At 53.4% G+C, this 20,274-nt stretch overlaps 1 protein-coding gene across 1 annotated transcript in view; it reads right to left on the minus strand.

Moving 5' to 3' along the window:
• Window positions 1–1,142: 1,142 nt before the first annotated feature.
• The window catches only part of ZNF541 (zinc finger protein 541), a 158,458-nt gene continuing 139,326 nt past the window's right edge, over window positions 1,143–20,274 (minus strand). Inside the window, exon 12 of the mRNA XM_075324844.1 lies at window positions 1,143–1,367. Within this exon, the coding sequence (XP_075180959.1) occupies window positions 1,143–1,367 (225 nt within the window). The remainder of the gene's footprint in view (window positions 1,368–20,274) is intronic.

The following is a 20,274-nucleotide window of genomic DNA, read 5'->3' on the forward strand; positions in this document are numbered from 1 at the left end:
TGGAAAATGGTACTGGTATAGTGCTCCTAGAATGGAAAATGGTACTGGTATAGTGCTCCTAGAATGGGAAAGGGCACTGGTATAGTGCTCCTAGAATGGGAAACGGCACTGGTATAGTGCCCCTAGAATGGAAAATGGTACTGGTATAGTGCTCCTATAATGGGAAAGGGCACTGGTATAGTGCTCCTAGAATGGGAAACGGCACTGGTATAGTGCCTCTAGAATGGGAAACGGCACTGGTATAGTGCTCCTAGAATGGGAAACGGCACTGGTATAGTGCTCCTAGAAAGGGTACTGGTATAGTGCCTCTAGAATGGGAAAGGGCACTGGTATGGTGCCTCTAGAATGGGAAAGGGCACTGGTATAGTGCTCCCAGAATGGAAAATGGTACTGGTAAAGTGGCCCCAGAATGAGAAACGGCACTGGTATAATGCCTCTAAAATGGGAAAGGGCACTGGTATAGTGTCCCATTCTGCTTCCTAGCCTTCATTCTCAGGGGTAGGGTCCTGAATGTTGGCCCCTCGCCCATCACAAGGTGATGGTGTAACCTACTGATATGTCACCCTGAGATAAACGTACCCTATTGTTTTATGGGCGGCACGGTGGCTCAGTGGTTAGCACTGCAGTCTTGTGGTGGCTCAGTGGTTAGCACTGCAGTCTTGTGGTGGCTCAGTGGTTGGCACTGCAGTCTTGTGGTGGCTCAGTGGTTAGCACTGCAGTCTTGTGGTGGCTCAGTGGTTAGCACTGCAGTCTTGCAGTGCTGGGGTACAGGGTTCAAATCCCACCAAGGACACCATCTGCAAGGCGTTTGTATGTTCTCCCCGTGTTTGTGTGGATTTCCTCCGGGTTCTCCGGTTTCCTCCCACACTTCAAAAACATACAGATAGGGAACCTAGATTGTGAGCCCCAATGGGGACAGTGTTGCCAATGTATGTAAAGCGCTGTGGAATTAATAGCGCTATATAAATGAATAAATATTATATATTTTGTTGAGGGCGCATGCACTGTGACCCTAATATTTACCTGTCACACTCTCGGCATGGAAATTTTATGAACTTTTGTTCTCTCGTTTCCGTCTTCACCTTGTGTCCTGTTTTCTTCTTCTGGTTCTTGCCTTTCACCTCGACTCCACCGCGCGGTTCCTATTTGGATGAACAGATGTAGATTAGTACATACAATGGCCGAACACCAGAGCGGAGGCCTCTTCCGTTACTTGCCTTTTCTCCCCGGGGCTCTTCTGTATCACTACCCTGCTCGGTGCGGAGCGCGTGCCCTGGAGCGGGAGTCCGGCGTCTCTCGGAGCTGACGTTCGTCTTCCAGGCGGTGTAGTAATACTCCACACACTGGGAAATGCTCTTCCCGGGGATCTGCATAGTCAGTGTTTATACTTTAGGACAGGAAGCAAAATGCATATATACATTCCCAGAGCTGTAAAAGGAGGGAATAGCACCTGTATAGTGACACCTCAATTCCAGGGCTCGGGTCTTCAGACATAAGATGCCCAGAACTGGCACCCCCAATTATTACACATTTATGGCAAACATGTAGCGATGGGACAACTCAGCAGCCTGTACTGAATACACAACACTGCACACTGACACTGCAGGAGCTGAGCATGCACAGTTTCGGTGTGAGCATGCTCCTCTCTCCCGCCAACATCACCCGCCCGCTGCTGTGTGATTCTGTGTGCAGCTGACGGCCGCCGCAGATAAGCATCAGAGGGCGCCAAGACGGAGATCTCGGCTTCTGCATTGTCGGTGTGCAGGGCAAAGGACTCAGTACAGACAGTACTCTTTGGAGTGCTATCAGTAATAAAGGAAATGGCAGACAATGATTAAAAAAAAAAGGGGGGGTGGAATGGTTTTCAAGACCTAGGTCATATCCAGGCAGCACCGAGGTCCCTTGATTTACATATGTATTAAAACAGTTTCTACATAAAAACAAAACCAGCAAAATCTGAACCCCTAGAAGAATCCAACTTGTGATAAAGTCGCCTCACAGAATGTACTAATGGTTTAAAGGGAACCTGTCAGCAGAAATGTAGCTTTAAACCTAAAAGTTTCCCCCTCTGCAGCTCCTGGGCTGCATTCTAGAAAGGTTCCTATAGTTTGTGTGCCCCCTTTTAGACCAAATTAAATACTTTATAAAGTTGTACCTTTTGGTACGCAATTCTTGTAAATTATCCATGGGGGCGAACTGTCTGGTGTCCGTTACTGTCCCTCCTGCCGATTTTACGCCATCCCCCAACGCTCCATTTCATACATCAGGACGCCGCCCACTGCGCCCTAGGTCCCGCGCATGCGCCGTGCGACTGTGCACAGTGACCGCTGGTGACGTGTGTCGCAGGCACGAGGTTATGGGCGGCGCTGTGATTACATCAGCAAGTGCCCGCCCATAATCTCGTGCCCGTCCTTTCCCCTCTGCCTCCAGCGTTCTGCGCAAGTGCTGGCCAGATGACCCGACGTCACCTCTCGTAACTGGTGGTGTCCTGCTCCGCTCCTCCCATCTATTTCCTGCTGCAGGGTAAGATGAGAAAGAGGTGACGTCGGGTCACCTGGCCAGCGCTTTTGCAGAACGCTGGAGGCAGAGGGGAAAGGGCGGGCACGAGATTATGGGAGGGCACTTGCTGATGTAATCACAGCGCCGCCCATAACCTCGTGCCTGCGACACACGTCACCAGCGGTCACTGTGCACAGTCCCGGTACAGTCGCACGGCGCATGCGCGGGACCTAGGGCGCAGTGCGCGGCGTCCTGATGTATGAAATGGAGCGTTGGGGGACGGCGTAAATCGGCAGGAGGGACAGTAACGGACACCAGACAGCCCGCCCCCATGGATAATTTACAAGATTTGCATAGGAAAAGGTACAACTTTATAAAGTATTTAATTTGGTTTAAAAGGGGGCACAAAAACTATAGGATCCTTTCTAGAATGCAGCCCAGGAGCTGCAGAGGGGGAAACTTTAAGTTTAAAGCTGAATTTCTGCTGACAGGTTCCCTTTAATTTCACTTTTAGGGATGGCACACTCCCTTTAAGGCCGGTGTCCCGCTTGCGATTGCCTCGCGTGTATCTCGCGCAAGGTTTGCGGTGCATCACCCGGCACGGACGCACATTCTGCTCACAGGAGTATCTCTATGCAGCCGACCCGCTCCTGTGAGCAGAGTGTGAGTCCGTGACAGGTGATGCGATTGCCTCGCGCAAGGTTTGCGGTGCAAGTGGGACACCAGGCTAAATGTCTGATACAAGTGACAATCATGGCTGCTTTCTTTCAGAAATGGCGCCGCACCCTTCACACATTGTCTGGTACCTCAGCTCTGTTATGAATGGAGCAACGATTTTCTAATTTTGGAAGAAGGGAATTTTGTTACTTACCGTAAATTCCTTTTCTTCTAGCTCCTATTGGGAGACCCAGACGATTGGGTGTATAGCACTGCCTCCGGAGGCCACACAAAGCAATTACACTAAAAAGTGTAAGGCCCCTCCCCTTCTGGCTATACACCCCCAGTGGGATCACTGGCTCACCAGTTTTAGTGCAAAAGCAAGGAGGAAAGCCAATAACTGGTTTAAACAAATTCACTCCGAGTAACATCGGAGAACTGAAAACCGTTCAACATGAACAACATGTGTACCCGCAAACAAACCAAAAATCCCGAAGGACAACAGGGCGGGTGCTGGGTCTCCCAATAGGAGCTAGAAGAAAAGGAATTTACGGTAAGTAACAAAATTCCCTTCTTCTTCGGCGCTCCATTGGGAGACCCAGACGATTGGGACGTCCAAAAGCTGTCCCTGGGTGGGTAAAGAATACCTCATGTTAGAGCTGCAAGACAGCCCTCCCCTATAGGGAGGCAACTGCCGCCTGCAGGACTCTTCTACCTAGGCTGGCGTCCGCCGAAGCATAGGTATGCACCTGATAATGTTTGGTGAAAGTGTGCAGACTCGACCAGGTAGCTGCCTGGCACACCTGTTGAGCCGTAGCCTGGTGTCGCAATGCCCAGGACGCACCCACGGCTCTGGTAGAATGGGCCTTCAGCCCTGATGGAACCGGAAGCCCAGCAGAACGGTAGGCTTCAAGAATTGGTTCTTTGATCCATCGAGCCAGGGTGGCCTTAGAAGCCTGCGACCCTTTGCGCTTACCAGCGACAAGGACGAAGAGTGCATCCGAACGGCGCAAGGGCGCCGTGCGGGAAATGTAGATTCTGAGTGCTCTCACCAGATCTAACAAATGTAAATTCTTCTCATACTGATGAACTGCATGAGGACAAAACGAAGGCAAAGAGATATCCTGATTAAGATGAAAAGAGGATACCACCTTCGGGAGAAACTCCTGAATGGGGCGCAGCACTACCTTGTCCTGGTGGAAGACCAGGAAGGGAGCCTTGGATGACAGCGCTGCCAGCTCAGACACTCTCCGAAGAGATGTGATCGCTACCAGAAAAGCCACTTTCTGTGATAGTCTAGAAAGTGAAACCTCCCTCAGAGGCTCGAAGGGCGGCTTCTGGAGGGCAACTAGTACCCTGTTCAGATCCCATGGATCTAACAGCCGCTTGTACGGGGGTACGATATGGCAAACCCCCTGTAGGAACGTGCGCACCTTAGGAAGGCGTGCCAAACGCCTCTGAAAAAAGACGGATAGCGCCGAGACCTGACCTTTAAGGGAGCCGAGCGACAAACCTTTTTCTAACCCAGATTGCAGGAAAGAAAGAAAGGTAGGCAATGCAAATGGCCAGGGAGACACTCCCTGAGCAGAGCACCAGGATAAGAATATCCTCCACGTTCTGTGGTAGATCTTAGCGGACGTGGGCTTCCTAGCCTGTCTCATGGTGGCAACGACCCCTTGGGATAATCCTGAAGACGCTAGGATCCAGGACTCAATGGCCACACAGTCAGGTTCAGGGCCGCAGAATTCCGATGGAAAAACGGCCCTTGGGACAGTAAGTCTGGTCGGTCTGGTAGTGCCCACGGTTGGTCGACCGTGAGCTGCCACAGATCCGGATACCACGCCCTCCTCGGCCAGTCTGGGGCGACGAGTATGACGCGGCTGCAATCGGATCTGATCTTGCGTAGCACTCTGGGCAAGAGTGCCAGAGGTGGAAACACATAAGGGAGCCGGAACTGCGACCAATCTTGCACTAGGGCGTCTGCCGCCAGCGCTCTTTGATCGCGAGACCGTGCCATGAAGGTTGGGACCTTGTTGTTGTGCCGGGACGCCATTAGGTCGACGTCCGGCCTTCCCCATCGGCGACAGATTTCCTGAAACACGTCTGGGTGAAGGGACCATTCCCCTGCGTCCATGCCCTGGCGACTGAGGAAGTCTGCTTCCCAGTTTTCTACGCCCGGGATGTGAACTGCGGATATGGTGGAGGCCGTGGCTTCCACCCACATCAGAATCCGCCGGACTTCCTGGAAGGCTTGCCGACTGCGTGTCCCCCCTTGGTGGTTGATGTATGCCACCGCTGTGGAGTTGTCCGACTGAATTCGGATCTGCCTTCCTTCCAGCCACTGCTGGAAGGCTAGTAGGGCAAGATACACTGCTCTGATTTCCAGAACATTGATCTGAAGGGTGGACTCCTGCTGAGTCCACGTACCCTGAGCCCTGTGGTGGAGAAAAACTGCTCCCCACCCTGACAGACTCGCGTCTGTCGTGACCACCGCCCAAGACGGTGGTAGGAAGGATCTTCCCTGTGATAATGAGGTGGGAAGAAGCCACCACTGCAGAGAGTCCTTGGCCGTCTGGGAAAGGGAGACTTTCCTGTCCAGGGATGTTGACTTCCCGTCCCATTGGCGGAGAATGTCCCATTGAAGTGGGCGCAGATGAAACTGCGCAAACGGAACCGCCTCCATTGCCGCCACCATCTTCCCGAGGAAGTGCATGAGGCGTCTTAAGGAGTGCGACTGACTTTGAAGGAGAGCCTGCACCCCAGTCTGTAGAGACCGCTGCTTGTCCAGCGGAAGCTTCACTATCGCTGAGAGAGTATGAAACTCCATGCCAAGATACGTTAGTGATTGGGTCGGTGACAGATTTGACTTTGAGAAGTTGATGATCCACCCGAACGTCTGGAGAGTCTCCAGTGCAACAGTCAAGCTGAGTTGGCATGCCTCTTGAGAGGGTGCCTTGACCAGTAGATCGTCCAAGTAAGGGATCACAGAGTGTCCCTGAGAGTGCAAGACTGCTACCACTGCCGCCATGATCTTGGTGAACACCCGTGGGGCTGTCGCCAGACCAAATGGCAGAGCTACGAACTGAAGATGGTCGTCTCCTATCACGAAGCGTAGAAAGCGTTGGTGCTCTGTAGCAATCGGCACGTGGAGATAAGCATCCTTGATGTCTATTGATGCTAGGAAATCTCCTTGAGACATTGAGGCAATGACTGAGCGGAGGGATTCCATCCGGAACCGCCTGGCGTTCACATGCTTGTTGAGCAGTTTTAGGTCCAGAACAGGACGGAATGAGCCGTCCTTTTTTGGCACCACAAAGAGATTGGAGTAAAAACCTTGACCTCGTTCCTGAAGAGGAACAGGGACCACCACTCCTTCTGCTCTTAGAGAATTCACCGCCTGCAGAAGGGCATCTGCTCGGTCGGGATGTGGGGAAGTTCTGAAGAACCGAGGCGGAGGACGAGAACTGAACTCTATCCTGTACCCGTGAGACAAAATGTCTGTTACCCACCGGTCTTTGACCTGTGGCAGCCAAATGTCGCAAAAGCGGGAGAGCCTGCCACCGACCGAGGATGCGGAGGGAGGCGGCCGAAAGTCATGAGGCAGCCGCCTTGGAAGCGGTACCTCCGGTTGCTTTCTTGGGGCGTGAGTGAGCCCGCCAGGAATCAGAGCTCCTTTGCTCTTTCTGAGTCCCTTTGGACGAGGAGAATTGGGGCTTGCCCGAGCCTCGAAAGGACCGAAACTTTGACTGCCACTTCCTCTGTGGAGGTTTGCTTGATCTGGGCTGGGGTAAGGAGGAGTCCTTACCTTTGGACTGTTTAATGATTTCCGCCAATTGCTCACCAAACAGTCTGTCTCCAGATAATGGCAAGCTGGTTAAACATTTTTTAGAAGCAGAATCTGCTTTCCATTCTTTTAACCACAAGGCTCTGCGCAAAACTACAGAGTTGGCGGATGCCATTGAGGTACGGCTCGTAGAGTCCAGTACCGCATTGATAGCGTAGGTCGCAAACGCAGACATTTGTGTAGTTAGGGACGCCACTTGCGGCACTGCTGGACGTATGAGAGAGTCCACCTGTGCCAGACCAGCTGAAATAGCTTGGAGCGCCCACACGGCCGCGAATGCTGGAGCAAACGACGCGCCGATAGCTTCATAGACAGATTTCAACCAAAGGTCCATCTGTCTGTCATTGGCATCTTTAAGTGAAGCCCCATCCTCCACTGCAACTATGGATCTAGCTGCAAGCCTGGATATTGGAGGGTCCACTTTTGGACACTGGGTCCAGCGTTTGACCACGTCAGGGGGAAAAGGATAACGTGTATCCTTAAGGCGTTTAGAAAAACGCTTGTCCGGATAAGCATTGTGTTTCTGGATGGATTCTCTGAAGTCAGAGTGGTCCAGAAAAGTACTCAATTTACGCTTGGGATACAGGAAATGGAATTTCTCCTGCTGGGCAGCTGCCTCCTCTGCAGAAGGGGCTGGGGGAGAAATATCCAACAGCCTATTGATGGCCGCTATAAGGTCATTTACCATGGCGTCACCATCTGGCGTATCCAAATTGAGTGCGGCGTCAGGACAAGACTCCTGATCACCCACCTCTGAGTCATCATATAGAGACCCTTCTCGCTGAGACCCTGATCCGCGTGATGACGTGGAGGGTCTCTCCCAGCGAGCTCGCTTAGGCGGACTGGGACTGTCATCGGAGTCAGAGCCCTCAGCGTGTGATGCCTGGGACCCCCTTGAATTACGGATTAATTCCAGCTGAGGGGGGCCGGGGAACATAGACACAGCGGTGTCCATGGTCTGAGCAACTGGCCTGGACTGCAAGGTTTCCAGGATTTTTGCCATAGTCACAGACATTTTATCAGCAAAAACTGCAAATTCTGACCCCGTCACCGGGGCAGGGTTCGCAGGCGACTCTGCCTGGGCTACCACCACCATAGGCTCTGGCTGACGAAGTGCCACTGGGACTGAACATTGCACACAATGAGAGTCGTTGGAGCCTGCTGGTAGATTAGCCCCACATGCTGTACAAGCAGTGTAAGCAGCCCTTGCCTTGGCACCCTTGCGTTTTGTGGATGACATGTTGTTGTCTCCCCAGAGGAATATAGGGTATACAGCCAAGAAGCGACCAAACAGTGCAGTATATATATATATAAATATATCTGGTACAGCGAAAAACAGTACACAAATATAACACTGTGGCACTAGTGGGGCCGCACGTATGTGCTGCTTACCGCCCGCTTAGCGCGGGTGTGTGGTCGCCAGAAATCCCTAGCCTGGGTCCCCCAGAGCCTGCGTCCGTTCTCCAGCCAGACTGCATGTGTATAATGGCTGCCGGCGTCCTGGGGAGCTGCAAGCCTGGGGGCGGGCCTAGGGCGTGCACAGAGAAAAAGCGCGAAGCCTGTGTCCTACTGTGCTCAGTGAGAGGGCTGGAGCATGTAAATCGTGCTCCAGCCCTCGGCGCTACCGATTGAACAACGTCTCTCCCCTACCCTGATTGACAGGGTGGGGGGCGTTAACGAAGCGGAGCTAGGCCGCAGAACAAACCGGGAACTAAAGTTAGAAGCGCCGCCGCTGTAAAAGCGCGGTCGGCGCGTCCCCGGCGCACTACAAGTCGCAGCTGCGCCGCCGCTCCAGGGGCGGTCGGCGCGGCGATCCACACACATAAAGTCCCCCAGTAATCTGCGGGGACTATAAGCCCAGCGCACAGCGCTACAGTCCCCGGCGCACTAGCACACCCAGCAAGTCTGGGATGTGCGTGGCCTGTCATACGGGGACACAGAGTACCTGAAAGTTGCAGGGCCTTGTCCCTGAATGGCACTCCCGCTCCACATCCAGCAGGTTCTATGGGTCTGTGGATGGAGCCCGGCCTCAGGGCTTGGTGGCCGGTAAGATCCCACTTCCTCAGAGCCCCACAGGGGGATGGGGAAGGAAAACAGCATGTGGGCTCCAGCCTCCGTACCCGCAATGGGTACCTCAACCTTACAAACCACAAGTGGGGTAAGAAGGGAGCATGCTGGGGGCCCCATATGGGCCCTCTTTTCTTCCATCCGATATAGTCAGCAGCTACTGCTGACTAAACAGTGGAGCTATGCGTGGATGTCTGACCTCCTTCGCACAAAGCAGAAAACTGGTGAGCCAGTGATCCCACTGGGGGTGTATAGCCAGAAGGGGAGGGGCCTTACACTTTTTAGTGTAATTGCTTTGTGTGGCCTCCGGAGGCAGTGCTATACACCCAATCGTCTGGGTCTCCCAATGGAGCGCCGAAGAAAACCCCTTTAATCAGATCGGCCTTCTGCTGCTATAAACGTGTGCAAGATTTTGGGCCTGCCTTCAAGCCTCTGTACCACATGCAAGAACTGCTTTTTCTTATGTAACCTCTTGCTGTCAAAGTGTGGGGGTTTTTTTGTTTTGTTTTTTTTTCGCCCCATAGACTTGAATGGGTGCGAGAGAAACAAGGATTGCATTGCACCCGCAGCATGACGCGACTGTTTTCTCGGTCCGATTAGGGATGAAAAAATAATCGCTCATGTGCGCTGGCACACAGGCTAATATTGGTCCGAATGGAATGCGATGTTTTATCACACTCCACTCGCTCCGATTTTCATGCTGTGTGTCTTAGGCTATGTTCGCACTTTGCGTCGTCCTACTTGCAGTTCAGAACGCACGTTTTTGCCTTTAATTGATTTTGCCAAAGTTGCCTTTTTCCAAAATTTAGCGCTGAAAACGCATGCATATTTTCCACGTTTTAGATGCGTTTTCAGCGCTTTTTACATGCTATTTCCATTGCGTTTTGAACATCAAGACATTGCTAAATAAAGTTTAATCAGTCAAACACAATGAAAAAAGAGGGAAAAAAAGGAACACATAAATTTTTTGAAATAATTAAGAAAAAAAGGGAATTTTGTTTACTTACCGTAAATTCCTTTTCTTCTAGCTCCTATTGGGAGACCCAGACAATTGGGTGTATAGCTTCTGCCTCCGGAGGCCACACAAAGTATTACACTTTAAAAAGTATAACCCCTCCCCTCTGCCTATACACCCTCCCGTGCCTCACGGGCTCCTCAGTTTTGGTGCAAAAGCAGGAAGGAGGAAACTTATAAATTGGTCTAAGGTAAATTCAATCCGAAGGATGTTCGGAGAACTGAAAACCATGAACCAAAAGAACAATTCAACATGAACAACATGTGTACACAAAAGAACAACCAGCCCGAAGGGCACAGGGGCGGGTGCTGGGTCTCCCAATAGGAGCTAGAAGAAAAGGAATTTACGGTAAGTAAACAAAATTCCCTTCTTCTTTGTCGCTCCATTGGGAGACCCAGACAATTGGGACGTCCAAAAGCAGTCCCTGGGTGGGTAAAAGAATACCTCGATAAAAAGAGCCGAAACGACCCCCTCTTACAGGTGGGCAACCGCCGCCTGAAGGACTCGCCTACCTAGACTGGCGTCTGCCGAAGCATAGGTATGCACCTGATAGTGTTTCGTGAAAGTGTGCAGACTAGACCAGGTAGCTGCGTGACACACCTGCTGAGCCGTAGCCCGGTGCCGCAATGCCCAGGACGCACCCACGGCTCTGGTAGAATGAGCTTTCAGCCCCGAAGGAAGCGGAAGCCCAGAAGAACGGTAGGCTTCAAGAATCAGTTCCTTGATCCACCGAGCCAAGGTTGACTTGGAAGCCTGCGAACCCCTACGCTGGCCAGCGACAAGGACAAAGAGCGCATCTGAACGGCGCAGGGGCGCCGTGCGAGACACGTAGAACCGGAGTGCTCTCACTAGATCTAATGTGTGCAAATCCTTTTCACATTGGTGAATTGGATTAGGGCAAAATGAAGGTAAGGAGATATCCTGATTGAGATGAAAAGGAGATACCACCTTAGGGAGAAATTCCGGAACAGGACTCAGAACCACCTTATCCTGGTGAAAAACCAGGAAGGGGGCTTTGCATGACAGCGCTGCCAGCTCCGACACTCTTCGGAGTGAAGTAACTGCCACTAGAAATGCCACCTTCTGCGAAAGACGTGATAAAGAGACATCCCGCAGCGGCTCGAAAGGTGGTTTCTGAAGAGCCGTTAGCACCCTGTTAAGGTCCCAGGGTTCCAGCGGACGCTTGTAAGGTGGGACTATGTGGCAAACTCCCTGCAGGAACGTGCGGACCTGCGGAAGCCTGGCCAGACGCTTTTGAAAAAATACGGATAGCGCCGATACTTGTCCCTTGAGAGAGCCGAGTGACAACCCCTTGTCCATTCCGGATTGAAGGAATGAAAGAAAAGTGGGTAAGGCAAAAGGCCAGGGAGTAAAACCATTATCAGAGCACCAGGATAAGAAGATCCTCCAAGACCTGTAATAGATCTTGGCAGACGTTGGTTTCCTGGCCTGTCTCATGGTGGCAATGACATCCTGAGATAACCCTGAAGACGCTAGGAGCCAGGACTCAATGGCCACACAGTCAGGTTGAGGGCCGCAGAATTCAGATGGAAAAACGGCCCTTGTGACAGCAAGTCTGGGCGGTCTGGAAGCGCCCACGGTTGACCCACCGTGAGATGCCACAGATCCGGGTACCACGACCGCCTCGGCCAATCTGGAGCAACGAGAATGGCGCGACGACAGTCGGACCTGATCTTGCGCAACACTCTGGGCAGCATCGCCAGAGGAGGAAATACATAAGGCAGTCGAAACTGCGACCAATCCTGAACTAATGCGTCCGCCGCCAGAGCTCTGTGATCTTGAGACCGGGCCATGAATGTCGGGACTTTGTTGTTGTGCCGTGACGCCATGAGATCGACGTCCGGCGTTCCCCAGCGGCGACAGATCTCTCGAAACACGTCTGGGTGAAGAGACCATTCCCCCGCGTCCATGCCCTGACGACTGAGAAAATCTGCTTCCCAGTTTTCTACGCCCGGGATGTGAACTGCGGAGATGGTGGAGGCTGTGGCTTCCACCCACTGCAGAATCCGTCGGACTTCCTGGAAGGCTTGACGACTGCGAGTGTCGCCTTGGTGGTTGATGTATGCGACGGCAGTGGCGTTGTCCGACTGGATACGGATCTGCCTGCCCTCCAGCCACCGATGAAAAGCCAATAGGGCTAGATACACTGCCCTTATCTCCAGAATATTGATCTGAAGGGATGACTCTACCGGAGTCCAGGTTCCCTGAGCCCTGTGGCGGAGGAAAACCGCTCCCCACCCTGATAGGCTCGCGTCCGTGGTGACCACAGCCCAGGTTGGGGGTAGGAAGGATTTTCCTTGCGATAGAGAATTGGGAAGGAGCCACCACTGAAGAGACGTCTTGGTTGCAAGGGAAAGAGAGACGTTCCTGTCGAGGGAAGTCGACCTCCTGTCCCATTTGCGGAGAATGTCCCATTGGAGTGGCCGCAGATGGAATTGCGCGAAGGGCACTGCCTCCATTGCTGCCACCATCTTCCCCAGGAAGTGCATGAGGCGCCTCAAGGGGTGTGACTGACCCCGAAGAAGAGATTGCACCCCTGCCTGCAGAGAAAGCTGTTTGTCCCGCGGTAGCTTGACTACCGCTGACTGTGTATGAAACTCCATCCCGAGGTAAGTCAGTGATTGGGTCGGTGTCAACTTGGATTTTGGGAAGTTGATGATCCACGCGAACTGCTGGAGAGTCGCCAGAGCGACGGTAAGGATGTTTTGACACTCCACCTGAGAAGGTGCCCTGACTAGGAGATCGTCCAAGTAGGGAATCACCGAGTGGCCCTGAGAGTGTAGGACCGCCACAACGGATGCCATGACCTTGGTGAACACCCATGGGGCTGTCGCCAGGCCGAAAGGCAATGCCACGAACTGAAGGTGTTCGTCCCCGATGGCGAAACGCAAGAAGCGTTGATGTTCGGGTGCGATCGGCACATGGAGATAAGCATCCTTGATGTCGATCGATGCTAGGAAGTCTCCTTGTGACATCGATGCGATGACCGAGCGGAGAGATTCCATCCGAAACCGTCTGGTGCTCACATGTCTGTTGAGTAGTTTGAGGTCCAGAACGGGACGGAATGAACCGTCCTTCTTTGGCACCACGAACAAGTTGGAGTAAAAGCCGCGACCATGTTCCTGAGGGGGAACGGGGATCACAACTCCTTCTGTCTTCAGAGCGTCCACTGCCTGAAAAAGTGCGTCGGCCCGAGCGGGGGGCGGAGAGGTTCTGAAGAAACGAGTCGGGGGACGAGAGCTGAACTCTATCCTGTAACCGTGAGACAGAATGTCTCTCACCCATCGGTCTTGAACATGTGGCCACCAGGCGTCGCAAAAGCGGGAGAGCCTGCCACCGACCGAGGATGCGGTTCGGGGATGCCGAGAGTCATGAGGAGGCCGCCTTGGAGGCAGTGCCTCCTGCGGCCTTTTGGGGGCGTGACTTGGACCGCCACGCATAGGAGTTCCTCTGGCCTTTCTCCGGCCTGCTGGACGAAGAGGATTGGGGCTTGGCGGAGGGACGAAAGGACCGAAACCTCGATTGTATTTTCCGTTGCTGAGGTCTCTTCGGTTTGGACTGGGGTAAGGAGGAGTCCTTTCCCTTGGATTCCTTAATAATCTCATCCAATCGTTCGCCAAACAATCGGTCGCCAGAAAACGGCAAACCGGTTAAGAACCTCTTGGAAGCCGAGTCTGCCTTCCATTCGCGCAGCCACATGGCCCTGCGGACTGCCACAGAATTAGCGGATGCCACCGCTGTACGGCTAGCAGAGTCTAGGACTGCGTTCATGGCGTAGGAAGAAAAAGCTGACGCCTGAGAAGTCAAAGACGCAACCTGCGGAGCAGAATTACGTGTGACCGCATTAATCTCAGCCAGACAAGCTGAGATAGCTTGGAGTGCCCACACGGCTGCAAAAGCCGGGGCAAAAGACGCGCCCGTGGCTTCATAGATGGATTTCACCAGGAGCTCTATCTGCCTGTCAGTGGCATCTTTTAGCGATGAGCCATCTGCAACCGATACCACAGATCTAGCTGCCAATCTAGAGACTGGAGGATCCACCTTGGGACATTGAGCCCAACCCTTAACTACGTCAGAGGGGAAGGGGTAACGTGTGTCAGTGAGGCGCTTAGTAAAGCGCTTGTCCGGAACCGCTCTGGGCTTCTGGACAGCATCTCTGAAGTTAGAGTGATCGAAAAACTCACTCCGTGTACGTTTAGGGAACCGAAACTGGTGTTTCTCCTGCTGAGAAGTCGACTCCTCTACAGGTGGAGGCGGGGGAGAGAGATCCAACACCTGGTTGATGGACGAGATAAGGTCATTTACTAAGGCGTCCCCTTCAGGTGTATCAAGATTGAGAGCAACGTCAGGGTCAGAGCCCTGAGCTGCGACGTCCGCCTCGTCCTCCATAGAGTCCTCAAGCTGGGAACCCGAGCAGCGTGAAGAAGTCGGGGAAGATTCCAAGCGAGCCCGCTTAGCCGGTCTGGGACTGTGGTCCGGGCAGGAGTCCTCCACGTGAGACCTAGGGCCCCCCCTGAGAGCGCGCTGCGGCGCGGACCGAGAGGGGCCTGGAGGCGACGATCCAACAGGGCCCGGGGCCTGTGTAAGGACCGGTCTGGACTGCAAAGCTTCTAGCAGCTTGGCAGACCATTTGTCCATAGACTGAGCCATGGATTGGGAAAGTGACTCAGAGAGTTTCTCAGCAAAAACGGCAAACTCTGTCCCTGCCGCCTGGACAGGAGGAGCAGGGGGGTCTACCTGAGCCGAGGGGCCCACTAGTGACCGAGGCTCCCACTAGTGACCGAGGCTCCGGCTGAGCAAGCAAAACAGGGGTCGAGCATTGCTCACAGTGAGGGTAGGTGGAACCCGCAGGTAACATAGCCGCACAAGAGGTACAGGTCGCAAAAAAACCCTGTGCCTTAGCACCCTTGCTCCTTGTGGACGACATGCTGTTGTCTCCTAGGAGAGTGATCACTGAGGGTATATGGGAAAGGGTATACAGCCCGACTGAACAGAAATATATATATAGAATACGTATCTATTCCGGCACCCTAAGGGGACCAGCACCGGGTGACCGGTGTGGCTTACCGACCGCTAAAAAGCGGGGTGTGTGTCCTCCAGATTCCCTGCCTTAGGTCTCCCAGAGTTGCAGAGCTCTTTCTGGTAATCCTCCACCGGCAGAATGCCAAAAAAATGGCTGCCGGAGCTCTCAGGGGAGGAGTGGAGCCGTGGGCGGCGCTAGAAAATTGCGGGAATCTGGGGTCCCCACAGTGATCAGTGAGGGGGGAAGGAGACATACAGGATGCTCCGGCCCTCACATCCGACGTCAGGTCGGCAGTCCCGCCCTTACCCCTGACAGGCAGGCCCGGGGGCGGGAGTTTTGCTACTAGGCCGCAATGAAGCCGGGGACTAAATTTAAGACCGTGGCCGACAAGCAGGCGCGGTCGGCGCGGAAGTCCGCCGGTCTTCACAAATCAGCGGCTGCTGCAGCGCCCGGGAAGAAGGCGCTCCATGCACAGCCCCCATGGCGACACGGAGTACCTTAGAGATGCAGGGCCCGGTCCCTGAGGATGAATAGACTCCTGTCCGGCAGATTCCCACAGGGGCTGCGGAGGGAGCACGGTCCCAGTAAATGGATGACCGGTCAGGATCCCACTTCTCCCAGAGCCGCTAAGGGATGGTGAAGGAAAAACGGCATGAGGCTCCGGCCTTTGTACCCGCAATGGGTACCTCAACCTTAACAGCACCGCCGACGTAGTGGGGTGAGAAGGGAACATGCCGGGGGCCCCCTGGGGGCCCTCTTTTCTTCCAACCGATGTAACTAATATGAGAATGCATGAGTGGATGTGTGCCTCCTTCCACACAAAGCATAAAACTGAGGAGCCCGTGATGCACGGGAGGGTGTATAGGCAGAGGGGAGGGGTTAAACTTTTAAGTGTAATACTTTGTGTGGCCTCCGGAGGCAGAAGCTATACACCCCAATTGTCTGGGTCTCCCAATGGAGCGACAAAGAAAAGGAATTTACGGTAAGTAAACAAAATTCCCTTTTTCTTTGTCGCTCCATTGGGAGACCCAGACAATTGGGACGTCCAAGAGCAGTCCCTGGGTGGGTAAAAGAATACCTCGATAAAAAGAGCCGAAAACGGCCCCCTCTTACAGGTGGGCAACCGCCGCCTGAAGGACTCTCCTACCTAAACTGGCGTCTGCCGAAGCATAGGTATGCACTTGATAGTGTTTCGTGAAAGTGTGCAGACTAGACCACGTAGCTGCCTGACACACCTGCTGAGCCGTAGCCCGGTGCCGCAATGCCCAGGACGCACCCACGGCTCTGGTAGAATGGGCTTTCAGCCCTGAAGGGAGCGGAAGCCCGGAAGAACGGTAGGCCTCGAGAATCGGTTCCTTGATCCACCGAGCCAAGGTTGACTTGGAGGCCTGAGAGCCCTTACGCTGGCCAGCGACAAGGACAAAGAGCGCATCTGAACGGCGCAGGGGCGCCGTGCGAGACACGTAGAACCGGAGTGCTCTCACTAGATCCAAAGAGTGCAAATCCTTTTCACACTGGTGAATTGGATTAGGGCAAAAGGAAGGCAAGGAGATATCCTGCTTGAGATGAAAAGGGGATACCACCTTAGGGAGAAATTCCGGGACAGGACGCAGAACCACCTTATCCTGGTGAAAAAGCAGGAAGGGGGCTTTGCATGACAGCGCTGCTAGCTCAGACACTCTCCGAAGTGATGTGACCGCCACCAGGAAGGCCACCTTCTGAGAAAGACGGGAGAGAGAGACATCCCGCAGCAGCTCGAAAGGTGGTTTTTGAAGAGCCGTTAGGACCCTGTTAAGATCCCAGGGTTCCAACGGACGTTTGTAAGGTGGGACCATGTGGCAGACCCCCTGCAGGAACGTGCGGACCTGCGGAAGCCTGGCTAGACGCTTTTGAAAAAACACGGAGAGCGCCGATACTTGGCCCTTGAGAGAGCCGAGGGACAAACCCTTGTCCATTCCAGATTGTAGGAATGAAAGAAAAGTGGGTAAGGCAAACGGCCATGGAGGGAAACCGTTATAAGCACCAGGAAGAAGGGAATTTTGTTTACTTACCGTAAATTCCTTTTCTTCTAGCTCCAATTGGGAGACCCAGACAATTGGGTGTATAGGCTATGCCTCCGGAGGCCGCACAAAGTATTACACTAAAAGTGTAAAGCCCCTCCCCTTCTGCCTATACACCCCCCGTGCCTCACGGGCTCCTCAGTTTTGGTGCAAAAGCAAGAAGGAGGAAAAGATTATAAACTGGTTTAAAGTAAATTCAATCCGAAGGAATATCGGAGAACTGAAACCATTCAACATGAACAACATGTGTACACAAAAAACAGGGGCGGGTGCTGGGTCTCCCAATTGGAGCTAGAAGAAAAGGAATTTACGGTAAGTAAACAAAATTCCCTTCTTCTTTGTCGCTCCATTGGGAGACCCAGACAATTGGGACGTCCAAAAGCAGTCCCTGGGTGGGTAAAATAATACCTCGTAATAGAACCGTAAAACGGCCCCTTCCTACAGGTGGGCAACCGCCGCCTGAAGGACTAGTATGCCTATGCTGGCATCCGCCGAAGCATAGGTATGCTCCTGATAGTGTTTCGTGAAAGTGTGCAGGCTCGACCAGGTAGCCGCCTGACACACCTGCTGAGCCGTAGCCTGGTGCCTCAAAGCCCAGGACGCACCCACGGCTCTGGTAGAATGGGCCTTCAGCCCTGAGGGAACCGTAAGCCCAGCAGAACGGTAAGCTTCGAGAATTGGTTCCTTGATCCACCGAGCCAGGCTTGATTTGGAAGCCTGTGACCCTTTACGCTGGCCAGCGACAAGGGCAAAGAGTGCATCCGAGCGGCGCCGGGGCGCCGTACGAGAAATGTAGAGTCTGAGTGCTCTCACCAGATCTAATCAAGTGCAAATCCTTTTCACATTGGTGAACTGGATGAGGACAAACAGAGGGTAAGGAGATACCCTGATTGAGATGAAAGGGGGATACCACCTTAGAGAGAAATTCCGGAACCGGACGCAGAACCACCTTGTCCTGGTGAGACACCAGGAAGAAGGGAATTTTGTTACTTACCGTAAATTCCTTTTCTTCTAGCTCTTATTGGGAGACCCAGACGATTGGGGTATAGCTACTGCCCTCCGGAGGCCACACAAAGCACTACACTAAAAAGTGCAAGGCCCCTCCCCTTCTGGCTATACCCCCCCGTGGTATCACGGGTTCTCCAGTTTTAGTGCCAAAGCAAGAAGGAGGAAGCCAATAACTGGTTTAAACAAATTAACTCCGAATAACGTCGGAGAACTGAAAAACCGTTCAACATGAACAACATGTGTACCCGCAAACAACAAAAAAATCCCGAAGGACAACAGGGCGGGTGCTGGGTCTCCCAATAAGAGCTAGAAGAAAAGGAATTTACGGTAAGTAACAAAATTCCCTTCTTCTTCAGCGCTCTATTGGGAGACCCAGACGATTGGGACGTCCAAAAGCTGTCCCTGGGTGGGTAAAGAGATACCTCATGTTAGAGCTGCAAAACAGCCCTCCCCTACGGGGGTGTCACTGCCGCCTGCAGGACTCTTCTACCTAAGCTGGCATCCGCCGAAGCATAGGTATGCACCTGATAATGCTTGGTGAAAGTGTGCAGACTCGACCAGGTAGCTGCCTGGCACACTTGTTGAGCCGAAGCCTGGTGTCGTAATGCCCAGGACGCACCCACGGCTCTGGTTGAGTGGGCTTTTAGCCCTGAAGGAACCGGAAGCCCCGCAGAACGGTAGGCCTCTAGAATTGGTTCTTTGATCCATCGAGCCAGGGTGGCTTTAGAAGCCTGCAACCCCTTGCGCGTACCAGCGACAAGGACAAAAAGTGCATCGGAACGGCGCATGGGCGCCGTGCGGGAAATGTAGATTCTGAGTGCTCTCACCAGATCTAGCAAACGTAAGTCCTTTTCATACCGGTGAACCGGATGAGGACAAAAGGAAGGCAAGGATATATCCTGATTAAGATGAAACGAGGATACGACCTTAGGGAGAAACTCCGGAATGGGGCGCAGCACTACCTTGTCCTGGTGGAACACCAGGAAGGGAGCCTTGGATGACAGAGCTGCCAGCTCCGACACTCGCCGAAGCGATGTGATCGCAACAAGAAACGCCACTTTCTGTGACAGGCGAGAAAAGGAAACTTCCTTCAAAGGCTCGAAAGGCGGCTTCTGGAGAGCAACTAGTACCCTGTTCAGATCCCACGGATCTAACGGCCGCCTGTACGGGGGCACAATATGGCAGACCCCCTGCAGAAACGTGCGCACCTTAGGAAGACATGCTAGACGCTTCTGAAAAAACACGGATAGTGCCGAGACTTGCCCTTTAAGGGAGCTGAGCGACAAGCCCTTTTCCAACCCCGATTGCAGGAAGGAAAGAAAAGTGGGCAATGCAAATGGCCAAGGGGATACTCTCTATGCAGAGCACCAGGATAAGAAAATCTTCCACGTTCTGTGGTAGATCTTAGCAGACGTCGACTTCCTAGCTTGTCTCATTGTGGCTACGACTCCTTGAGATAATCCTGCGGACGCTAGGATCCAGGACTCAATGGCCACACAGTCAGGTTCAGGGCCGCAGAATTCTGATGGAAAAACGGCCCTTGGGACAGTAAGTCTGGTCGGTCTGGCAGTGACCACGGTCGACCGACCGTGAGATGCCACAGATCCGGATACCACGATCTCCTCGGCCAGTCTGGGGCGACGAGTATGACGCGGCTGCAATCGGATCTGATCTTGCGTAACACTCTGGGCAAGAGTGCCAGAGGTGGGAAGACGTATGGGAGCCGGAACTGCGACCAATCTTGAACTAATGCGTCTGCCGCCAGAGCTCTTTGATCGCGCGACCTCGCCATGAATGCCGGGACCTTGTTGTTGTGCCGGGACGCCATTAGGTCGACGTCCGGCACTCCCCATCGGCGACAGATTTCCTGAAACACGTCCGGGTGAAGGGACCACTCCCCTGCGTCCATGCCCTGGCGACTGAGGAAGTCTGCTTCCCAATTTTCTACGCCTGGGATGTGAACCGCGGATATGGTGGAGGCTGTGTCCTCCACCCACATTAGAATGCGCCGGACTTCTTGGAATGCTTGCCGACTGCGCGTCCCTCCTTGGTGGTTGATGTATGCCACCGCTGTGGAGTT

Source organism: Anomaloglossus baeobatrachus, chromosome 9 (genome assembly GCF_048569485.1).
Source record: "Anomaloglossus baeobatrachus isolate aAnoBae1 chromosome 9, aAnoBae1.hap1, whole genome shotgun sequence".
Lineage (NCBI taxonomy): Eukaryota > Metazoa > Chordata > Amphibia > Anura > Aromobatidae > Anomaloglossus > Anomaloglossus baeobatrachus.